This window comes from Leucoraja erinacea, chromosome 21 (genome assembly GCF_028641065.1).
Source record: "Leucoraja erinacea ecotype New England chromosome 21, Leri_hhj_1, whole genome shotgun sequence".
NCBI classification, from domain to species: Eukaryota; Metazoa; Chordata; class Chondrichthyes; order Rajiformes; family Rajidae; genus Leucoraja; species Leucoraja erinaceus.
In genome coordinates, this window is record NC_073397.1 from 35,889,855 (window position 1) to 35,910,463 (window position 20,609).

The 20,609-nt window shown below is 44.0% G+C and overlaps 1 protein-coding gene across 1 annotated transcript; it reads left to right on the forward strand.

The window, feature by feature from the left end:
* Nucleotides 1-1,016: 1,016 nt before the first annotated feature.
* Nucleotides 1,017-12,016, forward strand: xkr7b (XK, Kell blood group complex subunit-related family, member 7b). The gene is made up of 2 exons (XM_055652661.1): nt 1,017-1,503; nt 5,930-12,016. The coding sequence occupies exons 1-2, from the start codon at nt 1,218-1,220 to the stop codon at nt 6,877-6,879; spliced, it is 1,236 nt and encodes a 411-aa protein (XP_055508636.1). The 5' UTR covers nt 1,017-1,217; the 3' UTR covers nt 6,880-12,016.
* Nucleotides 12,017-20,609: the final 8,593 nt, after the last annotated feature.

Consider the following 20,609-nt stretch of genomic DNA (forward strand, 5'->3'; position numbering starts at 1 on the left):
AGGCGGAGATTGACAGATTCTTAATTGTAAACCTGCCAGGGGAGAAATGGGATTAGGAAGGAGAGATAGATCAGCCATGAATAAATGGCGGAGTAGACACGATGGGCCGAATGGCCTAATTCTGCTCTTATAACCTACGAACTTATGCATAATGCTGATCCTAACTTGCAAACAGAACTCCTCTGGCACTACTATAAACTTGTTTTTAATTTCTAATTATGATTTTGCACAGACGTCTTGTACTTTGCCACAGTCTTCTTTCTGTAAGAATGTTATTTGTGATTCATGGGTAATTTGTGTGTGTGGTTCCCTCTGCCTATGTGCGTGTGATGAGGCTACAAGCAAGACTTTGCCTTGCACCTATCCCTCGCTCCACTCATACATATGACCATAAACTCAACTTGAACTGTTCTTGAGTGGATATGAAAGACATCATTGCACGTTAGTGCAGAGGACTTGGCATCTGTGTCCTGTCTTAACATCCCCAAGATCGTGCAATCATTATCACATCTATTTGCAAGGTAGACAAAAATCTGGAGAAACTCAGCGGGTGAGGCAGCATCTGAGGACAAAGGCGATGTTTTGGGTCTGAAGATCAGTCTGAAGAAGGGTCTCGACCCGAAACGTCACCTTTTTCCTTCGCTCCATAGATGCTGCCTCACCCGTTGAGTTTCTCCAGCAATTTTGACTACCTTCGATTTTCCAGCATCTGCAGTTCCTTCTTAAACATCTATTTGCAATCTTGTTTTGTCCAAATTATAGACAATAGGTGCAGGAGTAGGCCATTCGTCCCTTCGAGCCAGCACCGCCATTCAATGTGATCATGGCTGATCATCCCCAATCAGTACCCCGTTCCTGCCTTCTCCCCATATCCTCTGTCTCCGCTACCTTTAAGAGCCCTATCTAGCTCTCTCTTGAAAGTATCCAGAGAACCGGCCTCCACCGCACTCTTAAACTGTGGCCCCTGGTTCTGCTTTAGCAGCCACTTCACCCAGAGTGTTGTGAGTTTATGGAATTCCCTGCCACAGAGGGCAGTGGAGGCCAAGCCACTGGATGGATTTAAGAGAGAGTTAGATAGAGCTCTAGGGGCTAGTGGAGTCAAGGGATATGGGGAGAAGGCAGGCACGGGTTATTGATAGGGGACGATCAGCCATGATCACAATGAATGGCGGTGCTGGCTCGAAGGGCCGAATGGCCTCCTCCTGCACCTATTGTCTATGTTTCTATGTTGCCATCTTGCAGCGACGCTTGAATTAACGGCTGACCTAATTGCCCTGCAATGTTATTTCTGTGCTTTGGACAGGTATCTCAGAGCCATGTACCTGGGGATTCAGAGCCGCTGGCACAGGGAACACGAGCGGAGACACTTCTACTGGAGGATGATGTTTGAGAGCGCTGATATCAACATGCTACGCCTGTTGGAGACCTTCCTTAAAAGTGCCCCTCAGCTGGTGCTGCAGCTCAGCATCATGGTACAACGCAACCACATTGGCAGCCTGCAAGGTGAGTCGTGATCCTGCACTAAACATCATTCCCTTTGTCCTGTATCTGTACGCCATCGACCCTCTTCGATCGCAGTCATAGAGTCTTACAGTGTGGAAGCAGGCCCTTCAGCCCAACTTGCCCACGCCGGCCAACATGTCCCTCAGACTGAAGACCATAGAGGGAGTACAGAGAAGGTTCACCAGACTGATTCCTGGGATGGCAGGACTTTCAGATGAAGAAAGACTGGATAGACTCGGCTTGTACTCGCTAGAATTTAGAAGATTGAGGGGAGATCTTATAGAAACTTACAAAATTCTTAATGGGTTGGACAGGCTAGATGCAGGAAGATTGTTCCCGATGTTGGGGAAGTCCAGAACAAGGGGTCACGGGATAAAGGGGAAATCCTTTGGGACCGAGATGAGAAAAGCATTTTTCACACGGAGAGTGGTGAATCTCTGGAACTCTCTGCCACAGAAGGCAGTTGAGGCCAGTTCATTGGCTATATTTAAGAGGGAGTTAGATGTGGCCCTTGTGGCTAAGGGGATTAGAGGGTATGGAGAGAAGGCAGGTACAGGATACTGAGTTGGATGATCAACCATGATCACATTGAATGGCGGTGCAGTCTCGAAGGGCCGAATGGCCTACTCCTGCACCTAATGTCTATTATCTATCTCTGTGTGAAAAAGGTGCCCCTCATGTGCCTATTGAATTTCTTTTCAAAGGACCTTTTTCATCAACTCCTTACAATCAGGTATTTTAATTCACAATTAATCATAGACGGGATTAATATGCAAACTTACATAACTGCATTTCCATAATTTATTCAGTAAACTCGTTCAAGTTTGTGTTCTTAAAATTTGCTGTTCATAACCCACCATTGTATGCAATCTGCCTCCTAAACTTGCCCATGTAACCATGGTAACCAGACTTCAAAAGTAATTCAATGTTTGTGAATCACTGATATATTTTAAGAAGGAACTGCAGATGCTGGAAAAATCGAAGGTAGATAAAAATGCTGGAGGAACTCAGCGGGTGAGGCAGCATCTGTGGAGAGGAAGGAAAAAAGTGGTCTTGGGTCGGGACCCTCATTCAGACTCCAAATGATCCATTCCCTCCACAGATGCTGCTGCCTGACCTGCACAGTTCCTCCAGCACTTTGTGCTTTGCTCCAGGTTCCACCACCTGCAGTTTCTGGTGTCTTTCCTTTGACCAACATTTTCAGTACAAAAGTAAGTAAGTAAGTACGTTTATTGGCCAAGTATTCACATACAAGGAATTTGCCTTGGTGCTCCGCCCACAAGTAACAACATGACATACAGTGACAGTTACGAATGACTCAGAAAACACTAAATATTAATAATAATAAAACATTAATGATAAAACACCATTGATCAAGCATGTGAACCGACAAAATACCAGATCATAGGGAGGCTACAGATTTTTGGCTGTTGAGTAGAGCAACTACTCGTGGATAAAAACTGTTTTTATGTCTGGCTGTGGCAGCTTTGACAGTCCGGAGTCGCCTTCCAGAGGGAAGTGATTCAAAGAGTTTGTGGCCAGGGTGAGAGGGGTCAGAGATGATCTTGCCCGCTCGCTTCCTGGCCCATAGACACAAAGATAGACACAAAAAGCTGGAGCAACTCAAGCGGGTCAGGCAGCATCTGTGGAGGTAAGGAACGGGTGACGTTTCGGGTCGGGACCCTTCTACAACATAAATATCGGTCGGCTGTGTGTGTGAAATGTTACGGTGCAGTGTTAGATCAGAAAAGTATTGAGATCAGAAACTGATATTGAGTTGCATTCATTGAATTGGGTTGCAACTTGGATTCACTGTGAAAGTTCTGTTCTTTAAAAATAGTACACAAAACATTTAGGTCAAATATACTTTTAAATTGTGCCACAAGGACAAGTTCTATTCATGGTTAATTTTAAAGTCCTATTTTCTTGCATGTTGATAATGTTCTCTGCCATTCTGTCGGTGCTAATCTGTACCTATTGATTAGGCAACAATTAAATTTGATGTCTGCATCACACATACTTATCATGTCCACACTTGCCATCATTTTGAAACCTTTCCTTAATTATCACAGCGTTCTGATCACTCCTGATTTTCTTCCACTCAGACCCCATACCCGACACATTGTGTTAATAAAACTGTGGTTAGTTTAGAGATACAGCGCGGAGACAGGCCCTTCTGCCCACCGGGTCCGCGCCGACCAGCGATCCCCGCACATTAACACTATCCTACACCCACTAGGGACAATGTTTTTCATTTACAAAGCCAATTAACCTACAAACCCGCACGCCTTTGGAGTGTGGGGGGAAACCGAAGATCTCGGAGAAAACCCACGCAGGTCACAGGGAGGAAGGTACAAATCGTACAGACCGCACCTTCAGATGCAGAGTCTCCTCCTGCACCTATTTTCTATGTTTCTATGTTTCTAATAATAACAAAAGTTTAAATACATATGTGAAGCGCGCTCGCAGATAATGGGCAAGGCACATTCTAGGAAAATTAATGTGGGGAACCAAAGTGGAGTTGTTGCAGCCACAGCTGCTTAGTCAGCATTTTGCTGCCAGCTTGTGTTTGTTGGCAGTCTATGTCTCCACTGGATGCTTTGTGTGATGTCAGTAGGTTATATCAGTGGGTGAGTAACTTGTGTGGGGGCGATCGTGTGATTTTAGTAAGGTCAGAGTACATTAAACCCCCAGGCAGAGAATTCTACTGTGTGTTACTGGGTGATAGGTTAGAAAAATGTTTTGTTTGGGAGCTAATTGATGAGTGTGGGTTGTGTTTTGAAAGGGGCAGGAGCCGGTGGGAAAGGTCGCTGGAAAGAATGGTGTTGATTAAAGTGTTGCTAAAATCCCTCTTGGTCACAGAAAATTGGATGCGAAAACGGTTCTGTAATCAAAACAGTGCCTGGATCAAGATTCACACCTTCTCTTTGTAGTAATCCATATCTCCAGTTAAGTCTGAAGGGCTCTGCAGTTGTACAGAGCCCTAGTGAGACCACACCTGGAGTATTGTGTGCAGTTTTGGTCCCCTAATTTGAGGAAGGACATTCTTGCTATTGAGGGAGTGCAGCGTAGGTTCACCAGGTTAATTCCTGGGATGGCGGGACTGTCATATGCTGAGAGAATGGAGCGGCTGGGCTTGTACACTCTGGAGTTTAGAAGGATGAGAGGCTATCTCATTGAAACATATAAGTTTGTTAAGGGTTTGGATACGCTGGAGGCAGGACACATGTTCCCGATGTTGGGGAAGTCCAGAACCAGGGGCCATAGTTTAAGAAAAAGGAGTAAGCCATTTAGAACGGAGACGAGGAAACACTTTTTCTCACAGAGAGTGGTGAGTCTGTGGAATTCTCTGCCTAAGAGGGCGGTGGAGTCCGGTTCTCTGGATACTTTCAAGAGAGAGCTAGATAGGGCTCTTAAAAATAGCGGAGTCAGGGGATATGGGGAAAAGGTAGGAGCTGATTGGGGATGATCAGCCATGATCACATTGAATGGCGGTGCTGGCTCAAAGGGCCGAATGGCCTACTCCCGCATCTATTGTCTATTGAAGGGTCCCCTGTATTTGTGCCTCAGAACATTCTTCATCACTGTGTGATTTCCGTAGCCTTGGACATCACATGATGATGTGTTGTTTTGTTGCTTGTGCTTTTCAAAGCAGCAGGCGTGACATTTCTAACGAAGCTTCCTCTGTAACCCACTTAGCAGAATAAATGTCCTTTGCACCAACCACCTTACTAAGCAGAATGAATGGGGAAAAGCTTCACTTTGCATCCCTCTTCCTAGGAGTTGTTTATTCTGGTAAAGACCTTCTACATCAACGACAAACCAGGAATAACAGATGCTGGTTTACAAAAAAAACCCACAAAGTGCTGGAGTAACTCAGCAGGGGCTGGCAGCATCTCTGGAGAACATCGTTGGATGACATTTTGAGGGAAGAAAGGTCCCAACCCGAAACGTCACCTATCCATGTTCTCCAGAGATGCTGCCTGCCCCCTGAGTTACTCCAGCACTTTGTGTCTTTTTTTGCAAACCAGCATCTGCAATTCTTAGATGGCATGGGACAGGTTTAGATGAATATGGGCCAAACATGGGCAGGTGGGACTCATGTAGATGGGGCATCATGGTCAAGTTAGGACTGAAGGGCCTGTTTCCATGCTGTATGATGCTATGACTATGATGCTATGATGCTTTCAAGAGAGAGGCTCTTAAAAATAGAGGAGCTAGGGGATATGGGGAGAAGGCAGGAACGGGGTACAGATTGGGGATGATCAGCCATGATCACATTGAATGGCGGTGCTGGCTCGAAGGGCCGAATGGCCTACTCCTGCACCTATTGTCTATTGTCTATTGACATTGTCTAAAGAGTGTTGACATTGTATCAGAGGTGCCCATGATCTAACGCATGCCTCTGATTTATTATCGCACCCAGGTCTATCAGCAGCTGCCTCTCTCCTCTCCTTAGCCTGGATGATTGCCTCGTACCAGAAGATCCTCCGAGACTCACGGGATGATAAGATGCCCATGACCTATATGGCTGCCATCACACAGATCCTGTGGCACCTCTTCACCATCGCTGCCCGAGTCATCGCCTTCTCCCTGTTCGCCTCCGTCTTCCAGCTGTACTTTGGGATTTTCATCGTCAGTCACTGGTGCATCATGACCTTCTGGATCATCCACGGGGAGACGGACTTCTGCATGTCCAAGTGGGAGGAGATCATCTACAACATGGTGGTGGGCATCATCTACATTTTCTGCTGGTTCAACGTCAAGGAGGGACGGACCCGGTGTCGGATGTTCACCTATTACTTCATCACTTTTTTGGAAAACGCTGCCTTGACTGTGCTGTGGTACCTGTACAGAGATTCCCCCATCACAGACTTTGAAGCCTTAATCATCGTGTGTGTGGTGTTCAGTAGTTTTGCCCTGGGCATTTTCTTCATGTTTATATATTACGGTGCTCTGCATCCTAACGGGCCCATGTTCGGTTCCCAAGGAGGGTGCATCGATGGCGGGGAGCAAGAGGCCGTCACGCACATACCTGCGCAGGTGATAACAAGCCCACCTCGAGCAATGACTCAGTGCCGGACTACAATGGGCGAACAGGTGCCTCCGACTGAGCGGGACAGTTGCATGCCTGTCTTTCAGGTAAGGCCCAACGTCCCCCCTCCATCTGTGCCCCGAATGTTACGGACAGAAGGGCCTGTGATCAGGATCGACCTGCCCAGGAAACGCTACCCAGCCTGGGATGCGCACTTTATAGACAGAAGGCTGCGCAAAACCATCCTAGCCTTGGAGTATACCTCACCCACCACGCCCTGCCTCCAGTACAGCAACATTAGCTTCACACACGAAGTACTGGAATATGAAACTACTGTGTAGTCACACTGTATGCAAGCAGATGGAGGTGCATGGAGTAATCTTCCCCTTCTTCAGGGGGTCCAAGTCTTGGTAGAGTAAAGGCTGCACAGGCAGTGCCTCTCTCCCCACCAAACTACTGAGCTGGCTGTGTCGATACAGTGCGTGAAAAGCCCTCCCCTCTACAAACATATCTCTAACCAGATGTAATGTTGCCACCACAGTCGGACTACAGCCTGGCCGGTTACTTTTCTGTTTGCCTTTTACAATAAATGATTTTTTTTTTAACATTTGTTTTAAAGAAAATACGAACACGATTTTGTGTCGCTCACTCTATTGTGAAAAGTCACGAGCAGGTAAAATGTACAGGTTCAAAGTGGGAATTTACTTTTCCCATTGTTCGAGGGGGAAAAAAAACGTGGTTTGCATGTGATGTTTAAAGTACCAAGATTGACTCCAGCTTATTGTTTCTCCTTAACCGATTATTTTTTTAAATGTCACAAACCATTTGCCAAATAGTGATCAAATGTTAAAAGAGTAATAACAGTTTGATATGATATTCTGTAGAGGTTAAACGACAGACACACGTTGTCTGAACCTTTCACACCTTTTACCACATACAAGTCTATTTTCTTGATCTAAGGTATGACGGATCTGGCATTGGAACTATGTTCGACAGGCAGTTATTGGCAAGATAGGGACTTACAATGTTCCTTACACACTGTCATGGCAAATCAGTGCAACTAAAACATTAAAGCTGCAATCTACAATAGCAAGATATTATGACATTTTCAATAAGTTAGCCAAACATTTCACCCTTCAAAATTTCATCCTGTCAAATTTAATATATTTACTTAAAACCTTGTAAAAGTCTGCAGAGGAAATTCTCAGGAAATATGACTTCAAAAATACATTTTGAATATAAAATGTTATTAAAATGCCAACGTTGGATACGGAATATAAATGTAAATGTTATTTTGCAAACATGGATTATTTTCAGTTGAACATCGGTAGGCAGGAGATGGTATTATTTTTAAGTGCATTCTGTTAAAATGTCAGACCTGGTTTCCGTGTGATTTGACATCTTCAGGCGGAGAGGCATGCAAGCATGAAGATACGTGAAGAACCTCTCATCGGGAAGACCAGAACCAAAAGGCATGTTCCAGTCTCGAGCTATCAATGTCCAAGTACAGGCTATATATCCCCGCAATCGAGCAGCATCAGATTATTCGGCCCTTTCGGTGAGAAAGATGAGTTGGTGATTTATCGTGTTTCGCTGGGAGGTTTTTATTAGAATAAGGAAACTGTGCCAAATCAGAAGTGTTGCCTTTCATTTGGGCAATGGCAAGAAATAAAATCTTTCTTCCTTATTGACAAAAAAAGGTACATGTTATATCTTATTGAAACATATAAAATTCTTAAGGGATTGGACAGGCTCGATGCAAAATGTTCCCGATGTTGGGGGAGTCCAGAACCAGGGGTCACACAGTTTAAGAATAAGGGGTCGGCCATTTAGGACTGAGATGAGGAAAAATGTTTTCACCCAGAGAGTTGAGAATCTGTAGAATTCTCTGCCACAGAAGGCAGTGGAGGCCAATTCACTGGATGTTTTCGAGAGAGAGTTGGATATAGCTCTTAGGGCTAACGGAATCGAGGGATATGGAGAAAAAGCAGGAATGGGGCTGGTTGTGGATGATCAGCCATGTTCATATTGAATGGCGGTGCTGGCTCGAAGGGCTGAATGGCCCACTCCTGCACCTATTTTCTATGTTTCTATGTTCAGTCCAATACCAATTCAATGAATCGGGTGCTAATTCACAGTTTGTGATCCGTAATGTGTGGAGAATCATGGTTTTATACCAAGGGCATCTTGTTGCGTGTAGACCTTGACTTTGCCAATTGGTGCTGGCTGGAACGTCACTGACAATTGCTCAGTTAGTGTTGTCATGGTCCTGAACCACTTGCAATGAGATAACGTGATCTTTCAGGAATGGAACTTGCATCAAACTTGGTTTGAAAACGCTCGGGATGTTTTGGAATTAATTTAAGAGGTTAATCTATCCAGGCCAAGCTTAAAGTGAAAGGCAAATTTGCATTTAATTTAAAAACTGGCGGCAAATATTGATTCAACAAGTTCACTGAATGGATGGAAGGATAAAACGATTTTACGCTTGCCCTGAATTGCATTTTCACAATTAATTTTGAGAGCTCTCACTTTGTGGAAATATGCAGTGAAGCTAGCGACACGGATCAGTGTAGCAATCAACCCCTCTAATATCATTGAATGTTGCTTCTCAGCAGCAGACTCAACCCAGCTGCCAATACCACAGCTTCAAGAAGCAAGTCACCAAGTAGCCCTGTTCTATGTGAAACAAAATGCAGCTGAAATGTGATGAAAGAATGGGTCGACTGGGCTTGTATTCACTGGAATTTAGAAGGATGAGAGGATATCTTATAGAAACGTATAAAATTCTTAAAGGATTGGACAGGCTAGATGCAGGAAAAATGTTCCTGATGTTGGGGGAGTCCAGAACCAGGGGTCACACAGTTTAAGAATAAGGGGTAGGACATTTAGAACTGAGATGAGGAAAAACTTTTTCACCCAGAGAGTCTTGAATCTGTGGAATTCTCTGCCACAGAAGGCAGTGGAGGCCAATTCACTGGATGCTTTCAAGAGAGATTTAGATTTAGCTCTTAGGGCTAAAGAAATCAAGGGAGATGGGGGGGGAAAAGCAGGAACGGGGTACTGATTTTAGATGATCAGCCATGATCATATTGGATGGCGGTGCTGGTTCTAAGGGCCGAATGGCCTACAACTCCACCTATTTTTCCATGTTTTTTTCCGATGTTTCTAAATCTAAAGACCACAAAACTAAATCACAGCACTAGTGAGGTCCAACGTGAGATCAATCGAGTGAAGTGAGATGGATGGTTTACTGGAACTAGCTTCACAAAAGCAAATAATGTGAAATTAGATGCAACAGTCTTGTAAAATGCCACTAATCGTGCCATGGGTGAACAATGAACTATCTTAAATCCACAGGACTCAAGTTAACTGCAGTTATCAATAAGAAACATCAAACATTATTACTCTTTAAATTCAACTGGTAACTTTAGAAGAACACTTCACACAGATTTAAAATGCCGCAAAGACAAGTGAACAGCATCAAATAATTGCAAGGAGCATGCTACAAATTGTTAATATTTTTTAAATCTCAAATTGAGAGGGGATATTTATTAAAGAATTTTGAACTTTTCTGTAATTTTAATTGTTGTATAAAACAAAACAGTGTGCATAAATGTTTTAAGATATTTTATTTGTAATGAAACATTTTCTTCAATGTTATTAACAATGTGGTGTGATATTAATGATGGTTTTTCCACGATTACAGTATCTTAACAAGTTTGTATAAATACATCCCTAAGTTGAAGCCTTACTTTTGTGTTACTTTGGACCAGACTGTTGCTCTGAGGCAAAAACTAGTGAGGAGAAATCGTGCCTAATTAAGGGCCTGTCCCACTTGGGCGTTATTTGCGCGTCATGTCCGCATTGTGACGTGCGCGTGGTGAGACGTGGTGGCGCGCGGATTCACAAAATCTTCGCGCACCACCAGCGTGACGTGCAAATGACGCCCACGTGGGACATTTGGCTCTTCAGACTTCACAGACCGCAGACTGAGTTAAAGGCACTGGCCAGTGGGGCATTAAGCACTGCAGAGCAGAGGGTCCCAGCGATCAGGGGTGGATTAACCATTAAGCAGACTAAGCACGTGCTTAGGGCACCAGGGCCAAAGGGGGCACCACAAAGTTGGGAAAAGGGTGAAAAGAAAAAAAAAACGAATGAAGATTTGTAAAAAAAAAAAAAAAAATGTTTGTACTGCTGCAACCTGCATTGTATATCTGGTCAGACAGGTCAACAACTAAAATGGACTGGATCAGTGTGGAAAGGAGGGGGGCACCAAGATTGGTCAGTGCTTAGGGCACCAGTGAGCCTTAATCCACCCCTGCCAGCGATGATACTTAGTCTGTGTGTGTGTGTGTGTTCATTGATCACTGCTACCTGGTGGAGCAGATGTGTAGGGGTGCTAGGATTGGGCTCAAAGATCTGGCTTTGAACCAGGACAATGGAGTGGATGGATTTAGATCTTGCCGGCTATTCAATGAGTCCTGGGGGCCGCGAGGAACTGCAGTTGCAGGAGTCTTCCATTGAACACAAAGTGCTGGAGTAACTCAGCGGAACTTGCATCACCCGTGGAGGATATGGATCTGGTGACATTTCAGGTCGGGGACCCTTCACGAGTCTGAAGAAGGTTCCCGACCAGAAATGTCACCTGTCCACGTTCTCCCCAGATGTTGCGTGGCCTCAGCTGATTTCTCCCAGCAATTCCCTGCAATTTCTGCTGTTGGGAAGCCTACATCCGTCTGTCTTCTTTAGATGTCATTAAGGAAAGGATTGAGTCCGATCTGTTCTCCTCCTTGGACAAGGAACTAACCAAAACTCACTATAGAGACACAAATATGCAACTGTACACGGAGCCGTGTGCGACTGGCCTTTGCAGGCACATCTCTAAGAAAAAAATCAGTGCAATCTGAACACGTAGGAATAAATGTTGAAGAAGGAACTGCAGATGCTGGAAAATCGAAGGTAGAAAAAAATGCTGGAGTGCAGAGACGGTTCACCAGACTGATTCCTGGGATGTCAGGACTGTCTCATGAAGAAAGACTGGATAGACTTGGTTTATACTCTCTAGAATTTAGAAGATTGAGAGGGGATCTTATAGAAACTTACAAAATTCTTAAGGGGTTGGACAGGCTAGATGCAGGAAGATTGTTCCCGATGTTCGGGAAGTCCAGGACAAGGGGTCACAGCTTAAGGATAAGGGGGAAATCCTTTAAAACCGAGATGAGAAGAACATTTTTCACACAGAGAGTGGTGAATCTCTGGAACTCTCTGCCACAGAGGGTAGTTGAGGCCAGTTCATTGGCTATATTTAAGAGGGAGTTAGATGTGGCCGTTGTGGCTAAGGGGATCAGGGGGTATGGAGAGAAGGCAGGTACGGGATACTGAGTTGGATGATCAGCCATGATCATATTGAATGGCGGTGCAGGCTCGAAGGGCCGAATGGCCTACTCCTGCACCTAATTTCTATGTTTCTATGTAAACTCAGCGGGTGCAGCAGCATCTATGGAGCGAAGGAAATAGGCAACGTTTCGGGTCGAAACCCTTTGGGTTTCGACCCGAAACGTTACCTATTTCCTTTGGGTTTCGGCCCGAAACGTTGCCTATTTCCTTCGCTCCATAGATGCTGCTGCACCGGCTGAGTTTCTCCAGCATTTTTGTCTACCTAAGAATAAATGTTTGTGAAAGAGTGAAGAGACAGTGCTTACACACTGACACAACAAGACTAATATTTTTTTTTTTCAAGTAGAAATGCCTGCTCGATAATAAATGCAAACATCAGGAGCTCCTACTTGCAACAGTGTCAGTGCAGAATATTATTCGAACAACTGTGTGGGAACTGCAAAACACACCGTGATTCAGAGGGGCCCAAACGCATTCTGCTACGAGTGTTCACTAGAATGAAATAATCTCTTCACATTATTTACAAGAGGAGGCGTGGGAATTTGTAGTTGAGAATGCAGAGTAACTGAAGAGGACCCTTTACTATGAGGCTTTCACCAGTTTGCAAGTTGGTCCATTGGGGACTTCCTGATTCCCAATGGTTAGAATGTGGTGGTGTTTTTATGGGTGTTTGACAATTGTAAGATTTGTCTTCCTTGGGGATAGCACAACAAAGAAATTAGAAATCCATTTTTTGTGGGCATAATTTGTGGCAATTTTAAATATTCAACGTAAAAGAACTTAGAATGGTACCAAAGGTGGACAAAAATGCTGGAGAAACTCAGCGGGTGGGGCAGCATCTATGGAGCGAAGGAAATGGGTGACGTTTTGGGTTGAGACATTTCTTCAGACTGGGAAAAGGAGGGCAGGAAGAAGAAAGGAAGAGGCGGAGACAGTGGGCTGTGGGAGAGCTGGGGAGGGGAGGGGAAGGAGGGAGAAAGCAGGGACTACCTGAAATTGGAGAAGTCAATGTCCATATCGCTGGGGACCTGAAATTGGAATAGTCTTGGACATTGACCTCCAATATCAGGTAGTCCCTGCTTTCTCCCTCCTTCCCCTCCCCTCCCCAGCTCCCCCACAGCCCACTGTCTCCGCCTCTTCCTTTCTTCTCAACAACCCCCCCCCCCCCCCACCTCCACATCAATCTGAAGAAGTCTCGACCCGAAACATTACCTATTCCTTCGCTCCATAGATGCTGCCTCACCCACTGAGTTTCTCCAGCATTTTTGTCTACCTTCGATTTTTCCAACATCTGCAGTTCCTTCTTAAACATGTAACAGAACTAAGGCCTGATACCTTCTGATGAATAGATAAGCTAGAGCTAGTGGGAATGGTTGATCAATGGCTGGCGTGGACTGAGTGGGCCGAATGGCCTGTCGCCCTGCTAGTATCTCTAAAGTAAACTAAGAAGGGGTTACTTCATTATGGGTCAGATGTAACATCCATTCCAAAGAAGATTTTTTTTTTTGTTTTTATTTTTTTAATTTATTAGTAGATAACTAGTATGTTCAGAACTCACTGAGGATTTTTTTTAACATGTTTTTAAAATTCTATTGCAATAATATTAGTTTGTTGTGTTGCTGAAGTCCACTTTAAGTTGAGATAAGCACTTAATACAAAGACTGCAGTAAAATATAATGATGATTTACTGAATCGGAGAAAGAGTTGCATCTGAACGCTTACGTTAACTGATCTGCTGCTTTTATTTTTAGCCAAATATCTACCTCAGATGCTTATTGTCGACTCTTTCCTGTCTTGGTGGCGTTCTGGTTAAAAGTGGGAATGAATTGTTGATGTATCACGGCACAGTGAAGACCAGTCTGATCCGGTTCATAGTTTGTCTCTCATTAAATTTATTGACCAAGTATTCACATACAAGGAATTTGCCTTGGTGCTCCGCCCACAAGTAGCAACATGACATACAGTGACAGTTACGAATGACTCAGAAAACACTAAACATTAATAATAATAAAACATTAATGATAAAACATCAAGCATTTGAACCAACAAAATACCAGATCAAAGGGAGGCTACAGATTTTTGGCTTTTGAGTAGAGCAACTACTCGTGGATAAAAACTGTTTTTAAGTCTGACTGTGGCAGCTTTGACAGTCCGGAGTTGCCTTCCAGAGGGAAGTGATTCAAAGAGTTGAGATTTACTCAAAATACTAATGCTCTTATATATTCAACAGATGTAATAGAATGAAATAATATTTTGCTTTAAGGAGGGCTGGAGTTCTGTGACTCGAGGTTCGGGTCTATATTACCTCCTCAGTAATGGTTCTGGAGACTACATCAACTATTCCATTATTCGTGCCTTTTCATTAGATTGTAATTGAAACAAAGTCAAATCTTACCGAGTGTTTCATTCCTTATTCCATTTTCACATTGGTATATTTTGACATCTCATTTAATGTAAATTCACATTAAGCTGGAAAGGGCGCTGAGAAGATTTACCAGTTCTCGAGGGCTTGAGCTATAGGGAGAAGTTGGTCAGGCTAAGACTTTATTCCTTGGAGCGCCGGAGGCTGAGGGACAGGTCATGAGAGGAATATATAAGGTGAATGCACAGATTATTTTACCCAAAGTAGGAGAATCAAGAAGCAGAGGAAGGTACACAAAAAAGCTGGAGAAACTCAGCGGGTGCAGCAGCATCTGTGGAGCGAAGGAAATAGGCAACGTTTCGGGCCAAAACCCTTCTTCAGACTGATTGGGGGCGGGGGTGGGCGGGGACAAGAAAGGAAAAAGGAGGAGGAGCCCGAAGGCTGGGGGATGGGAGGAGACAGCAGGGGGACTGAGGAAGGGGAGGAGACAGCAAGGACTAACAAAATTGGGAGAATTCGATGTTCATGCCCCCAGGATGCAGACTCCCCAAACGGAATATGAGGTGCTGTTCCTCCAATTTCCTGTGCTGCTCTCTGTGACCATGGAGGAGACCCAGGACAGAGAGGTCGGAGATGGAGTGGGAGGGGGAGTTGAAGTGCTGAGCGGATGGGAGCAGAGGACTTGGGTTTGTGAGATGGGAAAGATTTAATAGGAATCCGAGGGGCAATTTTTCACTCAGAGGGTGGTGGGTGTGTGGAACGAGCTGTCAGAGAAGGTAGTTGTGGCAGATACAATAAACTATGTTTAAAATACATTTAGACAGGTACATTAATAGGAAAGCTTTAGATGGATATTGGCCAAACACAGGCAAATAGGACTGGCTTAGATGGGCTATCTTGATCGGCATGGACAAGTTGGGCCGAAGGACCTGTTTCTATGTTGTACGACTCAGCGACTAACATTGAATGCAGAGCAAAAAGTTGCCCTAATTTTGCTTTTCTTCACTAAGAGGAAAAAATGATATTTTGGTGTTGGTGAGAATGCACGCTGATCGTGACTGGTTGTATTTTTCACTAATCCATGCGGGATTATCATCTCTGCAGCCACAGGGAAGTATTGATCATTCCGTGGGAAGAATAGCTGGCTAACACAACCAATGTTACATTTTCCTAGCTTGTATCTTTCAATATTGGAGTTGCCAACAAATTTCACAATTTGGTCTATGACAGCAGAGCAGATACTATAGATCCACTGCAATACACAGCGGGCAGCATGAAACATTTGTGCCATAGTGTGTATGCTGAAATGTTCAGTAATGTGATTTTAAGTCAACGTTTAAGTAGACCACACTCTCACTTTTTCTTTCCGTCCCTCCCCCAGCCCCCAATGTCCGTGGTGATATTGATGCTAAAATAAGCTCCTCTCATCTGTCTGCACATGATCCACCTCTCTCCCCACCCCCACCCCCCACCCCCCCACGCATACCTGCACTAATCTAAAAGTCTCTGGAACTCCCCTCTCATATCTGCCTCCACCACCACCCCTGTCAGCACCTTCCTGACACCCTTTTAAGAATAAGGGGTAAGCCATTTAGAACAGAGACGAGGAAACACTTTTTCACACAGAGAGTGGCGAGTCTGTGGAATTCTCTGCCTCAGAGGGCGGTGGAGGCCGGTTCTCTGGATACTTTCAAGAGAGAGCTAGATTGGCCTCTTAAAGATAGCGGAGTCAGGGGATATGGGGAGAAGGCAGGAACGGGGTACTGATTGTGGATGATCAGCCATGATCACATTGAATGGCGGTGCTGGCTCGAAGGGCTGAATGACCTACTCCAGCACCTATTGTCTATTGTATGACTGAGTTGGAAGATGCTAAATAACTTGATTCATCACTTTGCTGGTTTTACACCACTGCTTTGTTCCTGAGTGTAAATCACATTGCTATACAATGACTGTACTTCTACAAGAGTAAAGAGTGTGATTCAGCAAGGCTGGAGCAGCACGACCACTTGCAAAAATTAAATGTTCAGACTTTTTAATGCCAAGAAAATTCAGTGTTTTAGCTTCATTATATTTATTTTGCTCTTTAATATTTTCTTACTGTCGTTGTATTTAATTTATTGAAGCTTTTGACCTTTAGAAATTGGTTCCCTTTCCAAGTTCAAGTTCAAGTTGCGTTTATTGTCTCAAGCACCAATTGCAATTTTCAGACATTAACTATCCAGGCCCCAAATCCGTACATTTTAGAATGTATTGTTTCCCGATTTAACACGAGGAAGGGAATCAGTGAATGAAATCAGTTTTCTTTGCCGTATAATGAATATAGAATATGAAGCGTAGGCTTGGCGATCACTTCACCCAACACCTCTGCTCAGCTCGCAATAACCGACCTGATCTCCCGGTGGTTCAGCACTTCAACTCCCCCTCTCATTCCGAATCCGACCTTTCTGTCCTGGGCCTCCTCCATGGCCAGAGTGAGTCCCACGGCAAATTGGAGGAGCAACACCTCATATTTCGCTTGGGTAGTTTACACCCCAGCGGTATGAACATTGACTTCTCCAATTTCAGGTAGTCCTTGCTTTCTCCCTCCTTCCCCTCCCCTTCCCAGCTCTCCCACCGCCTACTGTCTTCTTCCCGCCCCCACATCAGTCTGAAGAAGGGTCTCGACCCGAAACGTCACCTATTCCTTCGCTCCATAGATGCTGCCTCACCCGCTGAGTTTCTCCAGCATTCTTGTCTACCTTCGATTTTTCCAGCATCTGCAGTTCTTTCTTAAACATCGTATATAGAGAGTTATGAAAACCCATTACTAATATATTACATCACCCTTATTCAAAATGTTTCATGATTAGCTTTCGCTTCATTAATCGTATATTGCCCCATTGCATCTGGTCCACTAGTCATCTTGAATCAAGTCTGATCAAGGCCTCTGATCTGAAACATCATCTGTCCATCCCCTCCACAAATGCTGCCTGGCCCGCTGAGTTCCTCCAGCACTTAGTCTTTTGCTCAAGATCCCAGCATCTGCAGTTCCTACCAATTATCTTTTGAGCTTTCAAATGTGTGCAGTTTTTAATTCTCCTTAATAGAAGAATTTTATAAAATACTTTTTGGATTTTAATAAGTTAAGACATGGACTATGCAATTCTTTTTATTGCAAGAGAGATTTTTAGAAATTGCTTCCGTTTTTTGTAACACTACCTTTCTAATATCGTTAATCTTTAATAAGTTTGTTATGTCAGCCATTATTTGCAGATTGCAGTCACTATGCAGGCCAAATATCCCTCATCTCTAAACCTCTTAGATCAACAGAACACTTAGTTAATGAAATGCAAAGCAAATCTCTAGTTGACCTGATAAGCAGAAAAACAAATCTTATGGCTATGCATCATCAAATCCCAGAAATAGGTAGATTTAAAATATAGGTTTAAGGTGAGGGCGGGGATGGGGAGATTTAATAGGAACCTGAGGGGTAACTTTTTCACACAAAGGTTGGTGGGTGAATGGAACAAGCTGCATAGTTGAGGCAGGGACCATTGCAATGTTTAAGAAACATTTAGACCGGTTTAGAGGGATATGGGCCAAACACAAGCAGGTGGGACTGGTGTGGATGGGACATGTTGGCCGGTGTGGCAGGTTGGGCCAAAGAGATTGTTTCCACACTGTAAGACTCTATAAATTACAATGTGTGGTGAAGATATCAATGCCCTTGCATTATAAACCACTATCCTAGAATCTGGAACATTCTAACATCTTCCTATTCAACTTGTACTGTTTTTTCTTTGTACCGAAGAGCATTTGCAATAATGAAATCTGTTACGTGTGACAGTGTCTGATACACGTCCCTTATCAATGTAAGTTCCCTGGGTTTCAACTTTATCAATTATATAACTTTGGAGCAGTTGTCCCTTCAAACGTTAGTTCATTGAAAGCTTTCACCTTAAGTATTAGACAACCAACGTTGAAAACCTGGAACCTCTAACACATTCTATCAGGATATTAGTGCACAATACCACTAAGGGTACTGTCAATGATATTAACAAGTGGAAAATGATTATGATATATTGGCAGCAAATACTAATTTTCCCAATTATATTAGCAGTCATATTCAAAGTGTGACATTTACACCTGTTGTTCATTTGTCTTTCTTTAATCAACCATGAGATAGTTTCAATGTATTTTTATCCAGTTTATTTTGACACAGCCAGAGTCTTTATGTCTCCAAAGATTGTTGATACCCATCCCATTCCCATGGAAAAATGGAAAAAAGTCCCGACTGCTCCTTACATGTGTTGTATGTGAAAGGCCACATGTATAACTGAGGATGTGATCGATATTTTCCTTGGGTCTTGGCAGTCCGAGCATCTGCTGCGTAACAGCTAGTGATTGTGTATACTGCTTTATTTAGTGGAGAAAAAACTGTGGGCTAAAATGTTTCCTCCTTGTGTCCCTGTAATCAGTTTTGTACTATGTGGTGTGGTGTGATTTAGTGCACATGACTGAGTGCTTGCTCACCTAAGCGGTTAGAAACTGTACAACCAACTGATAACTTAGCTGAGAGATCATTGTTGACACCATTAAAAGATGTTACTCGGTTTCGAATGTCAAATGTGTGCTGAATCGAAGATTGTTACATGACAGCTGGTGTGTTTTTAACCAACTTTCTATCAATCTGGCTCTTTTCTCAGCTGCTGAATAATAGTCTTTTTTTAAATAGAATGATAAGGCTGGAATGATGTGTTTCATGAATGTACATAGATATTTGGTGCCACCCTTGTAATATTGTTTCTTTCAAAAAATAATTCAAAATAAGTAACTGGGCTTGAAACTTTGTATAGTATGAACTTTTTGTACATTTTTATTTTGCCGCGACACAAAAACCAAAATCATTAAAATAAATTATGCCATAACTATTGTAAGTGGTGCTTATTGCATTGTCTCACGGTGGCGCAGCAGTAGAGTTGCCGCCTTACAGCACTTGCAGCGCCAGAGACCCGGGTTCGATCCCGACTACGGGTGCTGTCTGTACGGAGTTTGTACGTTCTCCCCGTGACCTGCGTGGGTTTTCTCCGAGATCTTCGGTTTCCTCCCACGCTCCAAAGACGTACAGGTTTGCCGATTAATTGGCTTGGTGTAAATGTAAAACTGTCCCTAGTTTTGTGTAGGGTAGTGTTAATCTTATAGAAACGTACAAAATTCTTAAGGGGTTGGACAGGCTAGATGCAGGAAGATTGTTCCCGATGTTGGGGAAGTCCAGAACAAGGGGTCACACAGTTTAAGGATAAGGGGGAAATCCTTTAGGACCGAGATGAGGAAAACATTTTTCACACAGAGAGTGGTGAATCTGTGGAATTCTCTGCCACAGAAGGTAGTTGAGGCCACAGTTCATTGGCTATATTTAAGAGGGAGTTAGATGTGGCCCTTGTGGCTAAAGGGATCAGGGGGTATGGAGGGAAGGCAGGTACAGGATACTGAGTTGGATGATCAGCCATGATCATATTGAATGGCGGTGCTGGCTCAAAGGGCCGAATGGCCTACTCCTGTACCTATTGTCTATGTTTCTATGTGAATGTGCGGGGATCGCTGGTCGGTGCGGACTCGGTGGGCCGAAGGGCCTGGCACACTAAACTAAACACAACCCCACAGCAGAAAATAAGACGTGAACTCAAATGCTGGCATCCTGCATGGAAAGCAAAGTGATGTAACAGCACCAGAGACCCCGGTTCGTTCGTGACCTAGGGTGCTGTCTGTGTGGAGTTTGCACGTTCTCCCTGTACAATCCCTTTCCAGATCCAGGGACAGTTTCTTCCCAGCTGTTATCAGGCAACTGAATCAACCCACCACATCTAGAGAGCGGCCCTGAACTACTATCTACCTTATGGTGACTCTCAGACCATCTTTGTTTGGGCTTTGCTGGCTTTACCTTGCACTAAACGTCATTCCCTTATCATGTATCTGTACACTGTAAATGGATTGATTGTAATCATGTATTGTCTTTCCGCTGACTGGTTAGCACGCAACAAAAGCTTTTCACCGTACCTCTGTACACGTGACGATAAACTACACTGACCACGTGGGTTTCCTCCGGGCGCTCCGGTTTCCTCCCACATCCCAGAGACGTGCGGGTTTGTAGGTTAATCAGCCCTCTGTATAAATTGCCACAGTGGGATAACATCAGGCCATTCGGACTGTAAACGCCGATCTCACCAGGGACTAACTCTACAGAACGTTTTTCCTTCCATTATTTATTATGTAAAAGAATACGTGTGTTATGATTGTGTTTATAATTTGTTTGGTTGTTTTGCTGTT

What these genes read in the sequence shown, in the direction of transcription:
- xkr7b (XM_055652661.1), top strand. Translation starts at nt 1,218, where the DNA reads ATGTTTCTATGTTGCCATCTTGCAGCGACGCTTGAATTAACGGCTGAC. An exon ending in CCACATTGGCAGCCTGCAAG is followed by an intron (nt 1,504 to 5,929) that starts GTGAGTCGTGAT and finishes TATCGCACCCAG; the next exon opens with GTCTATCAGCAGCTGCCTCT.